The sequence below is a fragment of the Erythrolamprus reginae genome, chromosome 10 (assembly GCF_031021105.1).
Source record: "Erythrolamprus reginae isolate rEryReg1 chromosome 10, rEryReg1.hap1, whole genome shotgun sequence".
Lineage (NCBI taxonomy): Eukaryota > Metazoa > Chordata > Lepidosauria > Squamata > Dipsadidae > Erythrolamprus > Erythrolamprus reginae.
The window spans coordinates 9,679,204-9,697,069 of record NC_091959.1 but is presented as its reverse complement, the minus strand read 5'-3'; the positions used below and the strand labels follow the sequence as shown (position 1 = coordinate 9,697,069).

Genomic DNA, 17,866 nt, shown 5'->3' with positions numbered 1-17,866 from the left:
GATAGCTGTCTACAAATATCTGAAGGGCTGTCACAGAGCAGAGGGATCAGCATTGTTCTCATTAGAACAGGGAAGGACTAGAAACAATGGAGTGAAACTGCAAGGGAGTAGATTTAGATTAGATATCAGAAAAAAAACTTTCTAACAGTAAGGGTGATCAACCAGTGGAACAGTTTGCCACAGGAGGTTTGTGGGCTCGCCTTCACTGGAGGTCTTCAAACAGAGACTGGGCAGTCATCTTTCTGGGATGGTTTAATGTATCCTGCATTGAGCAGGGGGTTGGACCCGATGACCCTGGAGGTCCCTTGCAACTCTATGCTTCTTTGAAATTGAAATAGCCTTTGCACATCGGAAAGGGTCTTTCGAGGGTGCATTCTGTTATGGTGCTGTGTTTCTTTATTCCAACAGAGACCCTCAAAGGCACCTGTTGGCAGACCATCGTGAACGGGCGATGTGAAGTAAACATCAACGGGGCCACCTTGAAATCTCAGTGCTGTTCCTCACTGGGTGCTGCTTGGGGAAGTCCCTGTGTCCCGTGTGAAAAAGGTAAGGCCTCTTGTAAACGTTTATCTATTGCCATGATGGCGAACCCTTTTTGGTTTGCGTGCCTAAAGGAGGGGGGAGGTTGTATCCACATCCATTCCCTCCCCTCATGCAAGCGCACCTCTGCGTTGCCCCTGCGCATGTGCAGAATTCTCCCCGCCCCCATTCATGTGTACAGAGTCACTGAAGCTTTCCTGAAGCCTCCGGAATGAGAAAAACAGCACAATGGGCAAACCGGAAGTCCACTTTTCCGAACTTCCGGTTTGCCTGTTGGGCCGTTTTTTGCACTCCGGGGCTTCAGGAAAGCTTCTTTGAAGCCCGAACAGTGTGAAAAACAGCACAATCAACAAACCGGAAGTCTGTTTTTCCGAACTTCTGGTTTGCCCGTTAGGCCATTTTGAAGGTGAAACGGCCTTCTCCAAGGCCAAAAATCGGCTCACGTGCCCTCCGATATGGCTGTGCGTGACACCGGTGGCATATGTGCCATGGGTTTGCCAGATTTGATTTGATTTGATTTGATTTGATTTGATTTGATTGCCACCCCTCTCCGCAGACTCGGGGCGGCTCACATCAGTGATGATAAAACAATATACAATAACAAATCTAATATTAAAAGTCTAAAATAACAATTTAACATTAAAAGCCTTAAACCCCATTATTTAAAAAGCATACACACAAACATATCATACATAAAACTACATAGGCAAGGGGAGATGTCTCAGTTTCCCCATGCCTGATGGCAGAGGTGGGTTTTAAGAAGTTTGCGGAAGGCAAGGAGGGTGGGGGCAATCCTAATCTCTGGGGGGAGCTGGTTCCAGAGAGTCGGGGCTGCCACAGAGAAGGCTCTTCCCCTAGGTCCCGCCAACCAACATTGTTTAGTCGACGGGACCCGGAGAAGGCCAACTCTGTGGGACCTAACCGGCCACTGGGATTTGTGCAGCAGAAGGCGGTCTCTCAAATATTCTGGTCCAGTGCCATGAAGGGCTTTATAGGTCATAACCAACACTTTGAATTGTGACCATGGATATAGACTGTATGGAATATTGATTCCAGTTGTATGAATGTTATAGATCTGTTAATTTTCTAATGGAGCTATGCAAAGTACAATTAAAAAAGAAAAAAAGAAGAAAAGCTGTGTCATTTCTCCAATTAAGTTTGTGGTGCTAAGTGACATTGTTGTCCTTTGCTTTAGATCCAATATGTTCAAAAGGATATTCAAGGATAAAAGGAAATCAGTGTGAAGGTAGGTATTCTCACCTTGGAATCTGAAATAAAGCAACCCATTTAGGCAATGGGAGAAAAGAAATAATTTTTTTAAAAAAAAAAATTATATTCATTCTGTCTATAACTGTATGGAAAATGTTTGCTTTTAAAGCTTTTGTGGAGTGGAATTTCACAAAACGAGCCTTAGTATTTTGACGCTGTGAGTGTTACGTTTCAAGTGCAAAAAATTACAGTGCAGAATTCTGAGAGTGGGCTGTCAGATTTTTAAAATATATATATATATATGAAAATGAACACACTAAAGAGAATGACATAGAAGGAACAAGCATGCAGAAAAATACACCAAATTTCAAAAAATGTGTTCAGAAAGGAAATTTGCGTACCCCAAAAGCATGCTTCGTAATAACCGCAACCCAGGGTTTTTTGGGGGGGTTTTGGTGCAAAAATTTTCCCGATAAAAGAAATCCTAAAGTTGGGAAAATAAAGCAACAGAATCAAATCAAAAGAGACAGATTCATCCACCCTTATTAACAACTTTCTTTGCAGTTGCATTCTTTGGGTTCTCCAGGGAAAAAGGATGAGCCACAAAGTACAACATTGCAAAATTGCAAAATATTCCAGGCGGACGATGTGTTATAACCCTTCTTCCCTAGGGTGGAACTGTAGATGAGTCTCTCTTTCTTCTTCCTTCCTCGTCTCCAGATACGATATAACAGTGCCATTGTCATCATTCCAAGGAATACACCCATTAAAAAACAGAACCCAGAGGCAGGCAAATTCCCCAAAGAACCATTTATTAGATACGTCATATTGGCACCACTGGTGAAAACCGACTCGGAAAGTTCCCATGGTTTTAACCTAATTAAAAAAGATAAAAGTTAAATTAGATTAGATTAGATTTATTGGATTTATATGCCGCCCCTCTCCGCAGACTCGGGGCGGCTCACAACAAGGGTAAACAATACATAGTAACAAATCTAATATTTAGCAATCTAAATTACAGTTTTAGGTTAAAAAATGCAAAAGAACCCCAATATGTAAAAAACAAGCACACAGTTGAATCATACACAGAAACTAAACATGCCTGGGATAAACATATATCCATCCTAAGATAAAATACAGAAAACAGTATAAGGGCAGACTAGATGGACCATGAGGTCTTTTTCTGCCGTCAGACTTCTATGTTTCTATGTTTAACTACATGGGCAAGGGGGAGATGTTTCAATTCCCCCATGCCTGACAGCAGAGGTGGGTTTTAAGGAGTTTCCGAAAGGCAAGGAGGGTGGGGGCAATCCTAATCTCTGGGGGGGAGCTGGTTCCAGAGGGTCAAAGCCACCACAGAGAAGGCTCTTCCCCTGGGTCCCGCCAGATGACATTGTTTAGTCGACGGGACCTGGAGAAGGCCAACTCTGTGGGACCTAACCGGTCTCTGGGATTCGTGCGGCAGAAGGCGGTCCCGGAGATATTCTGCCCCAATGCCATTAAAGTTCCCCCTTTCTCTCAAGTCACTCGTCACACTGTCCAATCAAGGTACTGGCCCGTTGCTTGGTTACTTCACTCCTCCTCTGATCAACCACCTGTTGGAATGTCCTTGGTTCCCACAAGAAAATTTTTGGTTTTGGCTACAAAAACCCCTTTAGCCATTTCCCCTTCCTTGCCCCTTAATCTGCTTTGTGGCAACTGGGGCGGAGGTCTACTATTTAATTGTTTAAGCAGAGTGATGGCATTCAGGAAAAAGCTATCCTTGTGTCTAGTTGTTCCGGTGAGCAGTCAGTGATGGGCTACCAAAATTTTTACTACCACACTGTGGGCGTGGCTTATGCATTTTGTTTCAATACATTTCAGTGCAAATTGGGTGCTCGGGGGTGGAGCTCCAAATTTTGCTACCGGAACTACGTTTCTGACCGTTCCCGTAGTAGCCCATCACTGTGTGCAGTGCTCTATAGCATCCTTTTGAGGGTAGGAGTTGAAACAATTTGTGTCCAGGATGCAAGGGGTCTGTAAATACAGTGTTCCCTCGATTTTCGCGGGTTTGAACTTCGCGAAAAGTCTATACCACGGTTTTTCAAAAATATTAATTAAAAAATACTTCGCGGGTTTTCCCCCTATACCACGGTTTTTCCCATCCGATGACGTCCTATGTCATCGCCAAACTTTCGTCTGCCTTTAATAAATATTTTTTTAAATAAACTTTAATAAAGAAACATGGTGAGTAATAATCTGAATGGTTGCTAAGGGAATGGAAAATTGCAATTTAGGGTTTAAAGAGTTAAGGGAAGGCTTGTGATATTGTTCATAGCCAAAAATAGTGTATTTACTTCCGCTTCTCTACTTCGCGGAAATTTGACTTTTGCGGGCGGTCTCAAGAACGCATCCCCAGCGAAAAGCGATGGAACACTGTATTATCACAGCCCTCTTTTTGACTCGTGCAGTATACAGGTTGGCAGCAATTGTTTTTTCTGCAGTTCTGATTAGCCTCCGATAATTGTCTGTCTTGTTGGGTTGCAGAACCAAAAGCAGACAACTACGGAGGTGCAAATGACAGGCTGCATAATTCCTCCGCAGAACCGATAGAGTGGTCTACCTTGACTGCAAATGACATCCCTAGTCCCCGTCCATTAAGCCCTTTCCTCAAGCACTGAATGCCAAATTGGGTCAGACGGACTCAGATAACCTGACACGGCACAGCTGCTGATCCCCGTTTGAAAAAAAACAAATGATTCCCATATGCGTTGTTTCAGGAGGGAAGTGAGAGAAGGAACGGCCCATCAACTCCACCCCCCTCCAACGTGTCCCTAATCACACACTCTCTCTCTTTTTCTTTCTTTTCTTTTTTTCTTTCCAAGATAATGACCCAATAGCTTGGATCTATCCTATCACAGATTGACTGTACATAATTTATCTAGCCTGGGAGAGGGAAAAAAGGGCTCCACCTATTCCAGATTGCAAAGGAAGACTCAGAACATTTTTCCAGGGTTCAGACATGGAAAGTTATTCTTTCCAAGATAGTAGTCTTGGATAGCTGGGCCGTGGGCTTTTCATTTTATTTGGAAAAGCTAACAGGGCTCATTTCCTTAGGATGGCGAACAACTTCCCCTCCCTTAAATATGCTTTCTTAAGCAATTGTGCTAAGCGCCTGGCATGCTGCCCTTTTAAATGTCAGATGTTTCTGTGGAACAAATTTTAGTTGCAAGTTTGTCCCTCGTTCCTCCAAAAATGAGTGGAGGACTGCAATAATTCTCTCGTGTATTTACTTGTTTGCTTGTTTATGAAAACTTATAATAGCTTCCCGATTCACTCGTTAGGGACTCTGGGTGGTTTACCAAGATTAAAACCCAACAATTTTTTTAAAAATGGAATAACTACTCCCGTGTCCCTATGACAACTATCAAATCATATGTTTGATTGATATCATTTTTTTTAAATATATATTTTCCTAACTGCCTGAAGCTGCCATATATGGAGACAATACCTTTTTCCCACGATAGGAAATTGAAACTGGCTCGGTTTGATATAATTACATTTAAGTTCTTAAAAATGGAAATATTTTCCTACAAATCCGCAAATGTCCCTAGATTGTGCCCTAAATGAGTAATTTATGTCTTTCTTCTACCATATTTTTCAGAGTATAAGACACACCTTAGTTTTGGGGGAGGAAAAAAGGGAACAGAATCTGCTTACCAGATCTTCATCTGGCTAGCATCCTTAGTCTGGTCAGCGTCAGCACATTATTTTATCCCCTGGTTAGGGTTTTTAAAAAACCTTATTTGGAGAAAGTAACAATGAAAAGAGCTGGCAAGCCAGTAAGAGCTGGGAAAATCATTAGCACATGGTTAGGGCTGGAAAGAAACATTTGGCGCAAGCAGAGCAATGAAAAAACCCTGCAAAGACTTAGGGCTTGAAAAACATTCTTTGCAAAGAGTAACAGTGAAAGAGCTTGTAAAAGCTGGGAACATTGTTAGCACCTGGTTAGGGCTGGAAAGAAACTTATTTGGACCAAGTTAGAGCAATGAAAAAAAAACCTGCAAAGGCCTAAGGCTTAGAAAACATTTTTTGCAGAGAGTAACAATGAAAGAACCTGCAAGGTAAGAGCTGGGAAGATCATTAGCACCTATTTAGGGCTGGGGGGAAAAAGCTTCCCCAAAAAAGGCACATTCAGAGTTAAGACACACCTGAATTTTAAGCTTCTTTTAGGGAGGAAAAAGGTGCATCTTGTACTCTGAAAAATATGGTACTTCTGAATATAGTTGGCAAAACATGTCTAAAATAATATTATTATTATTATTATTATTATTATTATTATTATTATTATTATTATTATTATTTATTAGATTTGCATGCCGCCCCTCTCCGTAGACTCGGGACAGCTCACAACAACAAAAAAACAATGTATAACAAATCTAATAATATAAAAGTCACTAAAAAACCCTTATTAAAAAACATAAACATACACACAAACATACCATGCATAAACTGTATAGGCCCGGGGGAGATGTCTCAGTTCCCCCTTGCCTGATGGCAGAGGTGGGTTTTAAGGAGTTTACGAAAGGCAAGGAAGGTGGGGGCAATTCTAATCTCTGGGAGGAGCTGGTTCCAGAGGGTCGGGGCCGCCCCAGAGAAGGCTCTACCCCTGGAGAATATTATTATTATTATTATTATTATTATTATTATTAATAATAATAATAGAGATAGGCTTCTCCCTTTTGAAAAAAAAACCCCGCACACACACAGTATTAAATCTGTATCTTTGTATCTTTACTGACATTTAAAATCTTTCTTTTTTCAATATCTATGCAGATATCGATGAGTGTCTCGTGTTTCCTGGGATGTGCATCAATGGCTATTGTGTCAACACTATGGGATCCTTCGTATGTCAGTGTCCCAGTGGGATGACTTTGGATTCAACTGGACGGAGATGTTATGGTAAGTGTTCAGGGCTCCAATCTTTAAAAGGTGCGATGAAACCCTCCCAGTGCAAAACTCATGCAAGGCTTAATGTTCTGACTGATGTCTTTCATATGAAGTCTTAGTACCACTTTATAAAGCCTTTGCAAAGCCTAGCATAATGCATTCTGTCTTGGTCACCACATTAGAAAAAAATATGTTGAGACTTTGGAGAGGAAAAAAGTGCAAAGAAGAGCAACTAAGATGCTCTTGGTGGTGGGACATTTTATTCTATTGCTTATTCTATTTTTTATTCTATTTTTAAATTTACCTATTCTGATTTAATATATGGTGGGACTGGTCTTTGGGTGTCACACGACTTTCGTTGCCAATGACAATTTGTTGTTTTGACAATGACAATAAATTTATTATTATTATTATTATTATTATTATTATTATTATTATTATTATTATTATTATTACTATAATAATAATAATAATAATTTATCATTATTATTAATAATAATAATAATTATTGTTATTGTTATTATTGTTATTATTATTAAATGTCTGGAGGCAAATACAATATGGAGAATGGTTGTAGGAATTGGGTATGGTTAGTCTTGCAGAGATCGGCAAAGTTGGCTCTTCTATGACTTGTGGACTTCAACTCCCAGAATTCCTGAGCTAGCATGATTGGTTCTGGGAATTCTAGGAGTTGGACTCCACAAGTCATAGAAGAGCCAACTTTGCCTACCCCTGGTCTAGGGCAGGGATGGTGAACCTTTTTTTTCTCGGGGGCCGAAAGAGCATGAGTGCACGCTATCGTGTATGTGCGAGTGTCCACACCCATAATTCAGTGCCTGGGAAGGGCAAAAACAGCTTCCCCTGTCCCCTGGAGGCTCTCTGGAGGCTGGAAACAGCCTGCTTCCCAAATTCTGGTGGGCTCAGAAGGCTCCTATTTCAACCTCCCCAGGCTCCAAAGGCTTCCCTGGATTCGTGCAGCAGAAGGCGGTCCCTGAGATAATCTGGTCCGGTGCCATGAAGGGCTTTATAGGTCATAACCAACACTTTGAATTGTGACCGGAAACTGATCGGCAACCAATGCAGAGTGTTGGTGTAACATGGGCATATTTGGGAAAGCCCATGATTGCTCTCGCAGCTGCATTCTGCACAATCTGAAGTGCCCGAACACTTTTCAAAGGTAGCCCCATGTAGAGAGCGTTACAGTAGCCTTTTAAATAATTAGATTTCTCATGTATATTATATTTACAATGTTGTACGCCGCCCTGAGTCGCTTCGAGAAGGGAGGCATAGAAGTGTAATAAATGAATAAATAATAAATACATAAATATATATCCCCCTGCAACAGATATTCGCTTGGAGTCCTGCTATTTGAGACACGATGATGAAGAATGTACCTCACCCATCGGAGGGCGACACCGGCTGGATGCTTGCTGCTGTTCTGTTGGCGCCTCCTGGGGACCGGATTGTGAAGATTGTCCCCTAAAGGGCACCCCTGAATTCGAAGCCATTTGCCCGAGGGGACCAGGATTTTTCCCCCGGGGAGACCCTGTAAATGGGAAGCATATCTATAAAGGTGAGACGAAGTGGCTTCCGATGAACGTTATTGGTCTCGTTTCTTCCCGCTTTCCTTCGAGGCCAATGGCAGGAAAACCTTTCTAATGGGGTTGGGTTTGAGCAAATCTGGAGAGTGTTCTGTCGGGCTCTCTGGCAGACTCCTCCCAAAAATTCACAGGTACAAATTTCAGACACACACACGTTTGAAAATTCAAAACAATGTTCTTTATAATGAAAATTCACTTAACCTAAGCCCTCTTTTGGTATAGCAAAGAGCACTCGTCTCCACACAAACTGGTAATTGGTACAAGTCCCTTATCAGTTTTGTGATACTTAGCTTGCAGCTGTGAGGCAATTCACAGTCCTTCTTTCACAAAGTGAAACACGCTTTGCTCTGGTTTAGTTTCAAAGCGGGGGGAAATCAGCACACAAAAAGTCAAAGTCAGTAAAGCAGTCACGAAACACAACGATCAGATAATCCTCCACAATGGCCAAACCCACAGGCTGCTCTTTATAGCAGCCTCACTAATTACCACAGCCCCACCCAACCACAGGTGGCCTCATTTTCGTTGATAATAATCTCTCAGTTGTTGTTGCCTATGCATCACTCTCCGCATGCGTGGCTGTATTATTAACTCTTGTTCTGAATCCAAGAAGGAGGTAGATAATTGATCTCCTTCTGAGCTGTCTGCTCCACTCTCCTCCTCCCTGTCAATCATGTCTTCTCGGTCAGAGGAGCCTTCATCAGCAGATTCATGAAGTAGCAAATCCGCAAACGATGAACTGTGAAGTAGTGAGGGATTACTGTAGTTAACTATTATTATTATTATTATTATTATTATTATTATTATTATTATTATTATTTATTAGATTTGTATGCCGCCCCTCTCCGAAGACTCGGGGCGGCTCACAACAGTAATAAAAACAATATAGCAGTGGAACAAATCTAATATTAAAAAACATATAAAACCCTATCATTATTTTAAAAACCAACCAGCACATTCATATCATACATAAAACAAAGTATAAAAGAAGCCTGGGGGAAAGGTGTCTCAACTCCCCCATGCCTGGAGGTATAAGTGAGTCTTGAGTAGTTTACGAAAGACAGGGAGGGTGGGGGCTGTTCTAATCTCCGGGGGGAGTTGGTTCCAGAGGGCCGGGGCTGCCACAGAGAAGGCTCTTCCCCTGGGGCCCACCAAACGACATTGTTTAGTCGACGGGACCCGGAGAAGGCCAACTCTGTGGTTCCTTACCGGTCGCTGGGATTCGTGCGGTAGCAGGCGGTTCCGGAGGTAATCTGGTCCAATGCCATGTAGGGCTTTAAAGGTCATGACCAACACTTTGAATTGTGACCGGAAACTGATCGGCAGCCAATGCAAGCCACGGAGTGTTGCAGAAACATGGGCGAATCTTGGAAAACCCCACGATGGCTCTCGCGGCTGCGTTCTGCACGATCTTCCCTACCTGTGACTAATTTGACAATAGAAGAACATTTCCATTTCTCTTATAGTGTATTTTTTGCTGAGATGTTAGGCTTGGGAGGAGATGCTAAACACTGACCTAGATGTCTTTTCTCCAAGGAGACCAAAGAAGGACTAAAACACACTTAAAGGTTCTTCTTCTCCCCTCTGTGTCTGCCAAGGGTGGTCATGATGGGAACTGGACAGGACTCAGACAAGGGCGAGGACATAATTATGAGTCATACCTTCTCTCAAACCCAAAGTAACAGTTGCCAATGTGTAAAGCATCCGTCATGATTATTTGTTTTAGCTAAGCCATTCTTATTTGAATGGAATGTTATTCCAGTTAAGACTTTGGAAAATTGGTGGCTAATAAATCTTGTAAGAATTGGTGATTGGGCCCAGCACAGATGTTATTGTCCCTGAATTATCTCACTTGACTAAGCATTTTAATGACTCACTAATAAAAGCAGGGTGGGATAGAACATGGAGAATATTGCAGAGGGAAGATAAGGAAAGGAAAACAAATATCCAAGCAAAAACAAAAATAGTACCGAAGCACAGCCCTATTCATTATCACATCAAAAGTATTGTATTTGTATTTATTAGATTTGTATGCCGCCCCTCTCCGAAGACTCGGGGCGGCTAATAACAATAAAAAAGACAATGTGAACAAATCTAATATTAAAAATAATCTTAAAAACCCCAATTTAAAGAACCAATCATACATACAAGCATACCATGTATAAATTCTATAAGCCTAGGGGGAAGGGAAAATTTCAATTCCCCCATGCCTGACGACAGAGGTGGGTCTTAAGGAGCTTGCGAAAGGCAAGGAGGATGGGGGCAACTCTGATATCTGGGGGGAGTTGGTTCCAGAGGGTCGGATCCGCCACAGAGAAGGCTCTTCTCCTGGGTCCCGCCAAACGACATTGTTTAATCGACGGGACCCGGAGAAGGCCAACTCTGTGGGACCTAACCGGTCACTGGGATTCGTGCGGCAGAAGGCGGTCCCGGAGATATTCTATTGTAAAGTCTATTATGTTTCATTACTTTACTTCTTACCAAGTATGCTTATGTTTCTAACCCTAAGCAATAGATAGAAACCAATCTAGAGCCACACAGTTCAAATAGTTCACCAATTATAAAATTGCAGTGATATTATTTATTGTGATTTATTGATGGTTACTTATACTGGATTTTGTGTTGACGGATGACTATATCTTGACCTCAGATATCAACGAATGCAAAATGATTCCAAAACTGTGCACCTATGGAAAATGCAGAAACACCATTGGTAGCTTCCGGTGTAAATGTGACAATGGATTTGCCCTTGATTCCGATGAGAGGAACTGTACAGGTAAATTCCTTGACTTCGGATAATGCTTTGTTTCTTCATGCAACCTCTTGTGAAATATTCTCCTGTTCTACCATCAGTTCATGTTCCTGAGTCAGTGAGGAATTGGGAAGTCCTACAGCATCCACAACCTTTAGGTGGAAAATGTATTTATTTATTTATTGGATTTGTATGCCGCCCCTCTCCGTAGACTCAGGGCGGCTAACAACAGTAATAAAAAACATCATATAAATCCAGTACTAAAACAACTAAAAAACCTTTATTGTAAAACCAAACATCCCTACAAACAAACATAGCATGCATAAATTGTAAAGGCCTAGGGGGAAAGAATATCTCAGTTCCCCCATGCCTGGCGGCAGAGGTGGGTTTTAAGGAGCTTACGAAAGGCAAGGAGGGTGGGGGCAATTCTAATCTCCAGGGGGAGTTGGTTCCAGAGGGCCAGGGCCGCCACAGAGAAGGCTTTTCCCCTGGGCCCTGCCAAACGACATTGTTTTGTTGACGGGACCCGGAGAAGGCCCACTCTGTGGGACCTAACCAGTCGCTGGGATTCATGTGGCAGAAGGCGGTCTTGTAGATACCGTGGTCAGGTGCCATGAAGGGCTTTATAGGTGATGACCAACACTTTGAATTGTGACCGGAAAGTGACCGGCAACCAATGCAGACTGCGGAGTGTTGGTGTTACATGGGCATTTTTGGGAAAGCCCATGATAGCTAATAATCAGCTAAACTTCCTAACACTGATGGGAAGAATTAGACCTTTATCTCGTTTCTGTCAAACGCAGGAAATCAGGAGTCCAGGTGGTTCAAATGAAATTAGGTTTATTGAATGCTAATGTTCTCTACAAGAATCTGAACCACTAACAGTCAAAGCAAAATGGCGGTAGATAAGAATTCAAGGTGGGCTGAACTTAGATATCTTGTGGGCTTGGACTCGAGTGGAAGAGGAAGTGATTAAAGGCCTAACAAGATATTGGCAAAATGAATTACAGATTAAATGAAAGCGAGATGGAAGAAGTAGTAGAAAATATACATAAGATAAAGAATACAAGAATTAGAGAGATGAGAAGGAAAATTTTACGTAAGTGGTATTTCACGCCAGTAAAACTAGCACACTTCCAGAGGAAAGGGAAAGGAAATTGCTGGCATGGTTGCCAAATAAAAGGAGTTTTTATGCATATGCTCTGGGAATGTGTTGAAGTTCAAAAATTTTGGAAGGAAGTACAGAATGAAATAAATAATATGCTAAACATTAATTGGATAATTACAAAAGAATTAGCAATACTAGTTAAATATGGGGAAATACAAGAATTTAAAGAAATCAAAACAGCAGCTTTGGAAAGCGCTCAAGCAGCAGTGGTGTTAGGGTGGAAAGATAGCAATAAATGGACAATCCAGAATTGGTACTGGTACATGGTGGATCACATCCACTTTGAAATTCTGGAAGTAAGATTAAATAACTTTGATGAAAATAAATTGGAGAAGCTGATGGCACGATGGAATAGGGTCAAAAATTATATCTTAAGTAGAATTTATGACGACAATGTGAAAAATAAATTCCAATCACTTTTTGTATGTAAAGAAATGTAAACCGGAGCTAAGGAAGAAATTGAAATTTATTGCAAATAATTTAACCCCCTAAATGGTGGTGGGTTTTTTATTGATTGATTGATTGATTGATTGATTCATTCATTCATTCATTCGTTCGATTTTTATGCCGCCCTTCTCTTTAGACTCAGGGCGGCTTATTGGTGTTGGGCACGTTTTCTTTTAAGTATTTTTTTGTTTGTTGTAATAAAATTTAATTTAAAAAATTATTTTTTAAAAAAAGAAATTGATGATGTGTTTGACCCCTCCCTCAGGCTTAGCTTAGTCATCTCCTATAGTTTCCCACCTTCCTCTAAAAGCAATACAGGAATTATCTGAGACTATTTCCCAGTTAACACCCAACTTACATCACTGAATTAGACAAAGAATATCTTTTTTTAAAAAAATCAAGAAAGACAATGAGAGAAATAAAACAGATCGGGGACTAAAATAAATTTATAACAGTTATCCGAAAGTATAAACTGTGGTTTCTGTTTCCGTGTCAGAACTGTGTACAACAGTATGATAGATAAAGGAACCTAGGAACTATTAAGGAGCTCTTATTTATTTGGGGAATTGTGAGGGAGATGGATTAGGGTATCTTAGGGAAGCTTGATTTTTAAAAATGATATGAGACCGAGAGTGACTTTTGTATACTTGACACATAGATGGGCAATGAATATTGTTCTTGGGAATCAGGGCGAGGTGACAAATAGATGTTATTGCCCCATTTCCTGTCGGGCACAAAGAATGAGAACAGTTCTGTGAATAGGCCAAAGTAGTTTATTGTTGATCACTTATATTTCACCAGGCTGACTTCATTCCTTTGGGAACCAAAAAGTTAAAGCTTCGCTCCTCTGGTCTATGATGTTTACTTCCATGAAGGAGATGAGTTCCCATACTGGCACACTTCTTAATCCTCCCCTTCCATTTAACTAGGGGTGGGCTTTGAAAATTTGAGCAATAAGCTCTCTGCTCGGTTGCTGGGCGGGCCATTTTTGCCTTCCCCAAGCTCCGGAGGCTTTCTTTGAGCCTCTGGGAGGGCAAAAACTGCCTCTGCTGGGTTCCCGAGGCCCTCTGGAGGCTGGAAATGGGCCCTTTTCTGGCCTTCTGGAACTTCCAGGAGGCCTGTTTTTTCCCTCCCCGAGCCTCCATGCGGGCCGTACACTTACCCCTCATCGAAAATGGGCAGTGTGGGGCAGGAGAAGCAGCCAGGGGTGGGATTTGGAGGTTCTTCGAACCGGCCGTAACATTAGCTATAGGTTCTCCCAAACCTGGACAAACCTGTAGCAGCCCACCCCTGCTTTTAACCCTTCCATCACAATTCCAGATTAGGCAGTGTTTATCATGCCCAGAATCTACCCAAGTCTTTTTAAGGATAGTCATACTTTGTCAAGTACTGGGATGGAGACTTTTCCTGAAAATAAAATAAAAAATTGAATAATTAAGCATTTATATTTGTGTGACTTGGGTTTATTCTTGTGTAACCTTTTAGCCAACGCTTGCCACGTGTGTATATTCATTTTTGAAATAAGCTTCTTTGTTCTTCTTTTGCAGATATTGACGAATGTCGCATTTCTCCTGATCTCTGCGGCCCGGGCATTTGCGTCAATACTCCAGGAGACTTCCACTGTCAATGCTTTGAGGGCTACGAAAGTGGATTTATGATGATGAAAAACTGCATGGGTATGTTATCTTATCATTGGGTTGGCCTCCTGCACCAACCTAGAAGCCCTTCACGGCTGAAACTTTAGACCAGTGATGGCGAACCTATGGCACGGGTGCTACAGGTGGCACGCAGAGCCATATCTGCTGACATGCGAGCCGTTGCCCTAGCTCAGCTCCAACAGGCAGGTGTGTGCTGGCCAGCTGATTTTTGGCTCACACAGAGGCTCTGGGAGGGCGTTTTTGGCTTCCAGAGAGCCTCCAGGGGGATGGGGGAGGGCGTTTTTATCCTTCAGGGAAGTCTTTGGAGCCTGGGGAGGGCGAAACCCGAGCCTACTGGGCCCACCAAAAGTTGGGAAACAGGCCTCCAAGGGGCCTCCAGGGGGCAGGGGGAGCTGTTTTTGCCCTCCCAAGGCATTGAATTATGGGTGTGGGCACTCCCCCCAAAAAAGTTAGCCATCACAGATTTAGACCCCAACACATTCTCCCCCCTTTGTCTCCTCGCCTGCACATTTTCACAAGCATTTTTTTTTTGCTCCTCCTTTTGCAGATATCAATGAATGCGAACGAAACCCCCTGCTGTGCCGAGGGGGCGTTTGCATCAATACTGAAGGAAGCTACAAGTGTGAATGTCCTCCTGGCCATCAATTTGCTGCCAACATCTCTGCTTGCGTAGGTACGATGACAGCGGCGGGTGGGGTGGGGCTGGGGATTTACTCTTGTCTTCATCCTGGCTACTATTTTAGAGTTACAACCGATTGTGTCTCCATTTTCTTGGCCTCCGCTCCTTCTACCCTGTCCTGGCAGTTTCTCAAGAGGTTTTCTTTTTAAACATCCTGAATAAGGCATGGAAAGAGTGACTCATCATCCTCAAAAGGAAGGAAAAAAAATATCAGGGCAGGCTCCCAAAATGTAGATCGGTTACCTCGTCCTGTGCCAGAAACTAAGTTTAGTGTAATCCTGGACTGCTAGAGATTTTTTTTCCAAAAAAAAATTAAAATTGCACAGGTCAGTTACATTTCGTGGTGGCGACTGCTTTGGGCAGCATCTTTTTTAAGCGTTTCAGATATACGCACAACTTAGTCGTAATGGATATAATGGATATAAGAAACCTATAAAGCAGTGGTTCTCAGGCTGGGGGTCCCTTACTTCTCTAGTACCTTAGTATGATCCTTAATTGCTTTTAAAATAGGAAAAGGGGACACAATCTGAAATTAGTTGGGGGAAAGATCAAAAGCAACGTGAGAAAATATTATTTTACTGAAAGAGTAGTAGATCCTTGGAACAAACTTCCAGCAGACGTGGTTGATAAATCCACAGAAACTGAATTTAAACATGCCTGGGATAAACATATAGCCATCCTAAGATAAAATACAGAAAATAGTATAAGGGCAGACTAGATGGATCATGAGGTCTTTTTCTTCCATCAGTCTTCTATGTTTCTATGAAATAATTAAAAAGTATGTTTTTATCCATAAATGCTTCAATCATTTTAATCATTATCTAGAACTGAACTTTTATAGTAATTAAAGAAAATTGAGCTACTTGCCTAATCTGTTCTCATACTGAACCGTGTGGGTTCGGTACATAACCTTAAAATGTTGTTGGGCTCCTCAACCAATAATGCCTGTCTAGCATTTGTCCTTTTTGTGGCTATTCAAATAATGGGACTTAATCAACTGAAAGCACCTACGGTATTTGAAAGCGTATATTAGTTGGTAAGCCACTCCCACCCAGTCACATGACCTTTAAGCCACCCCCTGGTCACATGATTGTCAAGCCACTCCCACCTGGTCGCATGGCCAGCAAGCCACATCACAAAATAAGCCATGCCCGCAGTCCATCACTGGGTGACATGATAACAGTCTTCCAATATCTCAGCGGTTACCACAAAGAAGAGGGAGTCAGCCATCATAATTGTGGGGACAGGGCATAAATCACTTTTTTTCAGTGCCAATGTAACTTTGATTCCCTGTATGTTTCCTTTCTGTCTGTTGATCCTTGAATTTAACTGAAAATACAGAGCTTAGCTAAGGATCAATACAACGTTGTTTCTAGTTTTTTTCTCTGTAATTTTTTTTAAATCGGATCATTGGGCTGGAATTTGGCTTAAACCTCTTGGCAATGTGTTTAAATGTTGAGAAGATTTATAGTCCTCGGACGCCAGAAGTGAGTTGTTGGCTCTTTCATTATTTGGGGCACAGTGTTAAATTCTTTTGGCCTTTCATTTCATCTCTTGTTATAACTTTGCTGGATCATCCCTTCGTTTTTGATTTCTTTTTTGGTTTATCCCAAGTACTTACATCAGCGTTCCTAAGATCAAATTCTCCTGTCTGTACGTAACATTGTCGGTTTTTTAATGATTTAAATTCCCCTCCCTTTTTTGTCTTTCAAACAGATGTCAACGAATGTGACCTGAGTTTAAATCTGTGCAGAAACGGACGTTGTATCAACATGATAGGGAAATATCAATGTTCTTGTAACCCTGGATATAAATCTACACCTGACAGACTCTATTGTGTTGGTGAGTTTTATTCTTCTTCTGGATCAGCTATTCGGTGAACAAAAAGATTGCCCATCATTTTTCACATTTTCACCGTCATACATTTTCACATTCATATTGAAAAACACTCAGAGGAAGTCAAATGGTGAATTTATTTATTTTATTTTATTTTATTTATTCTTTGTCCAATATACAATACATATGGAAGAGAATAGACATTAAGTAATATATATAAAGATAGAAAGTAAAAAAGAAGAGAAGTAGATGGGAGGGAGAGAATATATATGATATAAGAGATAAGGAGAGAATATATATGATATATATCGTCGAAACGTCGCCAGAAATTTCCAAATCCTACACGGGAAGAAACCCAAATATACCAAGACCGTCATACCTGTACACATGAAAATCTACGAAAACATATATATATATATATATATATATATATATATATATATGTTTTTTCTTATGTCGGATGACCCTGGTATATTTCCAAGGAACGTCACAGCTCCTCTTTTTTTGCCTATAGGCAAACTTTTAACATATATATATATATATATATATAGATAGATAGATAGATAGATAGATAGATAGATAGATAGACAGACAGACAGACAGACAGACAGACAGACAGATAGATAGATAAGGAGAGAATATCTATGATATATGAGATAAGGAAAGGCAGTTTCTTTTATTTTTCTTTTAGTCAGAACAGTCAAGTTAAACAGATCGTTAGAGTACAGTGTTCCCTCGATTTTCGCGGCTTCGAACTTCGCGAAAAGTCTATACCACGGTTTTTCAAAAATATTAATTAAAAAATACTTCGCGGGTTTTTTCCCTATACCACGGTTTTTCCCACCCGACGACGTCATATGTCATCGCCAAACTTTCGTCTGCCTTTAATAAATATATTTTTAAAATAAACTTTAATAAATAAACATGGTAAGTAATAATCTAAATGGTTGCTAAGGGAATGGAAAATTGCAATTTAGGGATTTAAAGTGTTAAGGGAAGGCTGGTGATACTGTTCATAGCCAAAAATAGTTTATTTACTTCCGCATCTCT

At 41.2% G+C, this 17,866-nt stretch overlaps 1 protein-coding gene across 1 annotated transcript in view; it reads left to right on the top strand.

Moving 5' to 3' along the window:
* Positions 1-17,866, top strand: part of FBN1 (fibrillin 1) — a 248,260-nt gene that overhangs the window by 146,326 nt on the left and 84,068 nt on the right. The window contains 8 exon segments of the mRNA XM_070763010.1: positions 409-546; positions 1,736-1,786; positions 6,565-6,690; positions 8,024-8,251; positions 10,927-11,052; positions 14,191-14,319; positions 14,849-14,974; positions 16,697-16,822. Of these exon segments, the coding sequence (XP_070619111.1) occupies positions 409-546; positions 1,736-1,786; positions 6,565-6,690; positions 8,024-8,251; positions 10,927-11,052; positions 14,191-14,319; positions 14,849-14,974; positions 16,697-16,822 (1,050 nt within the window).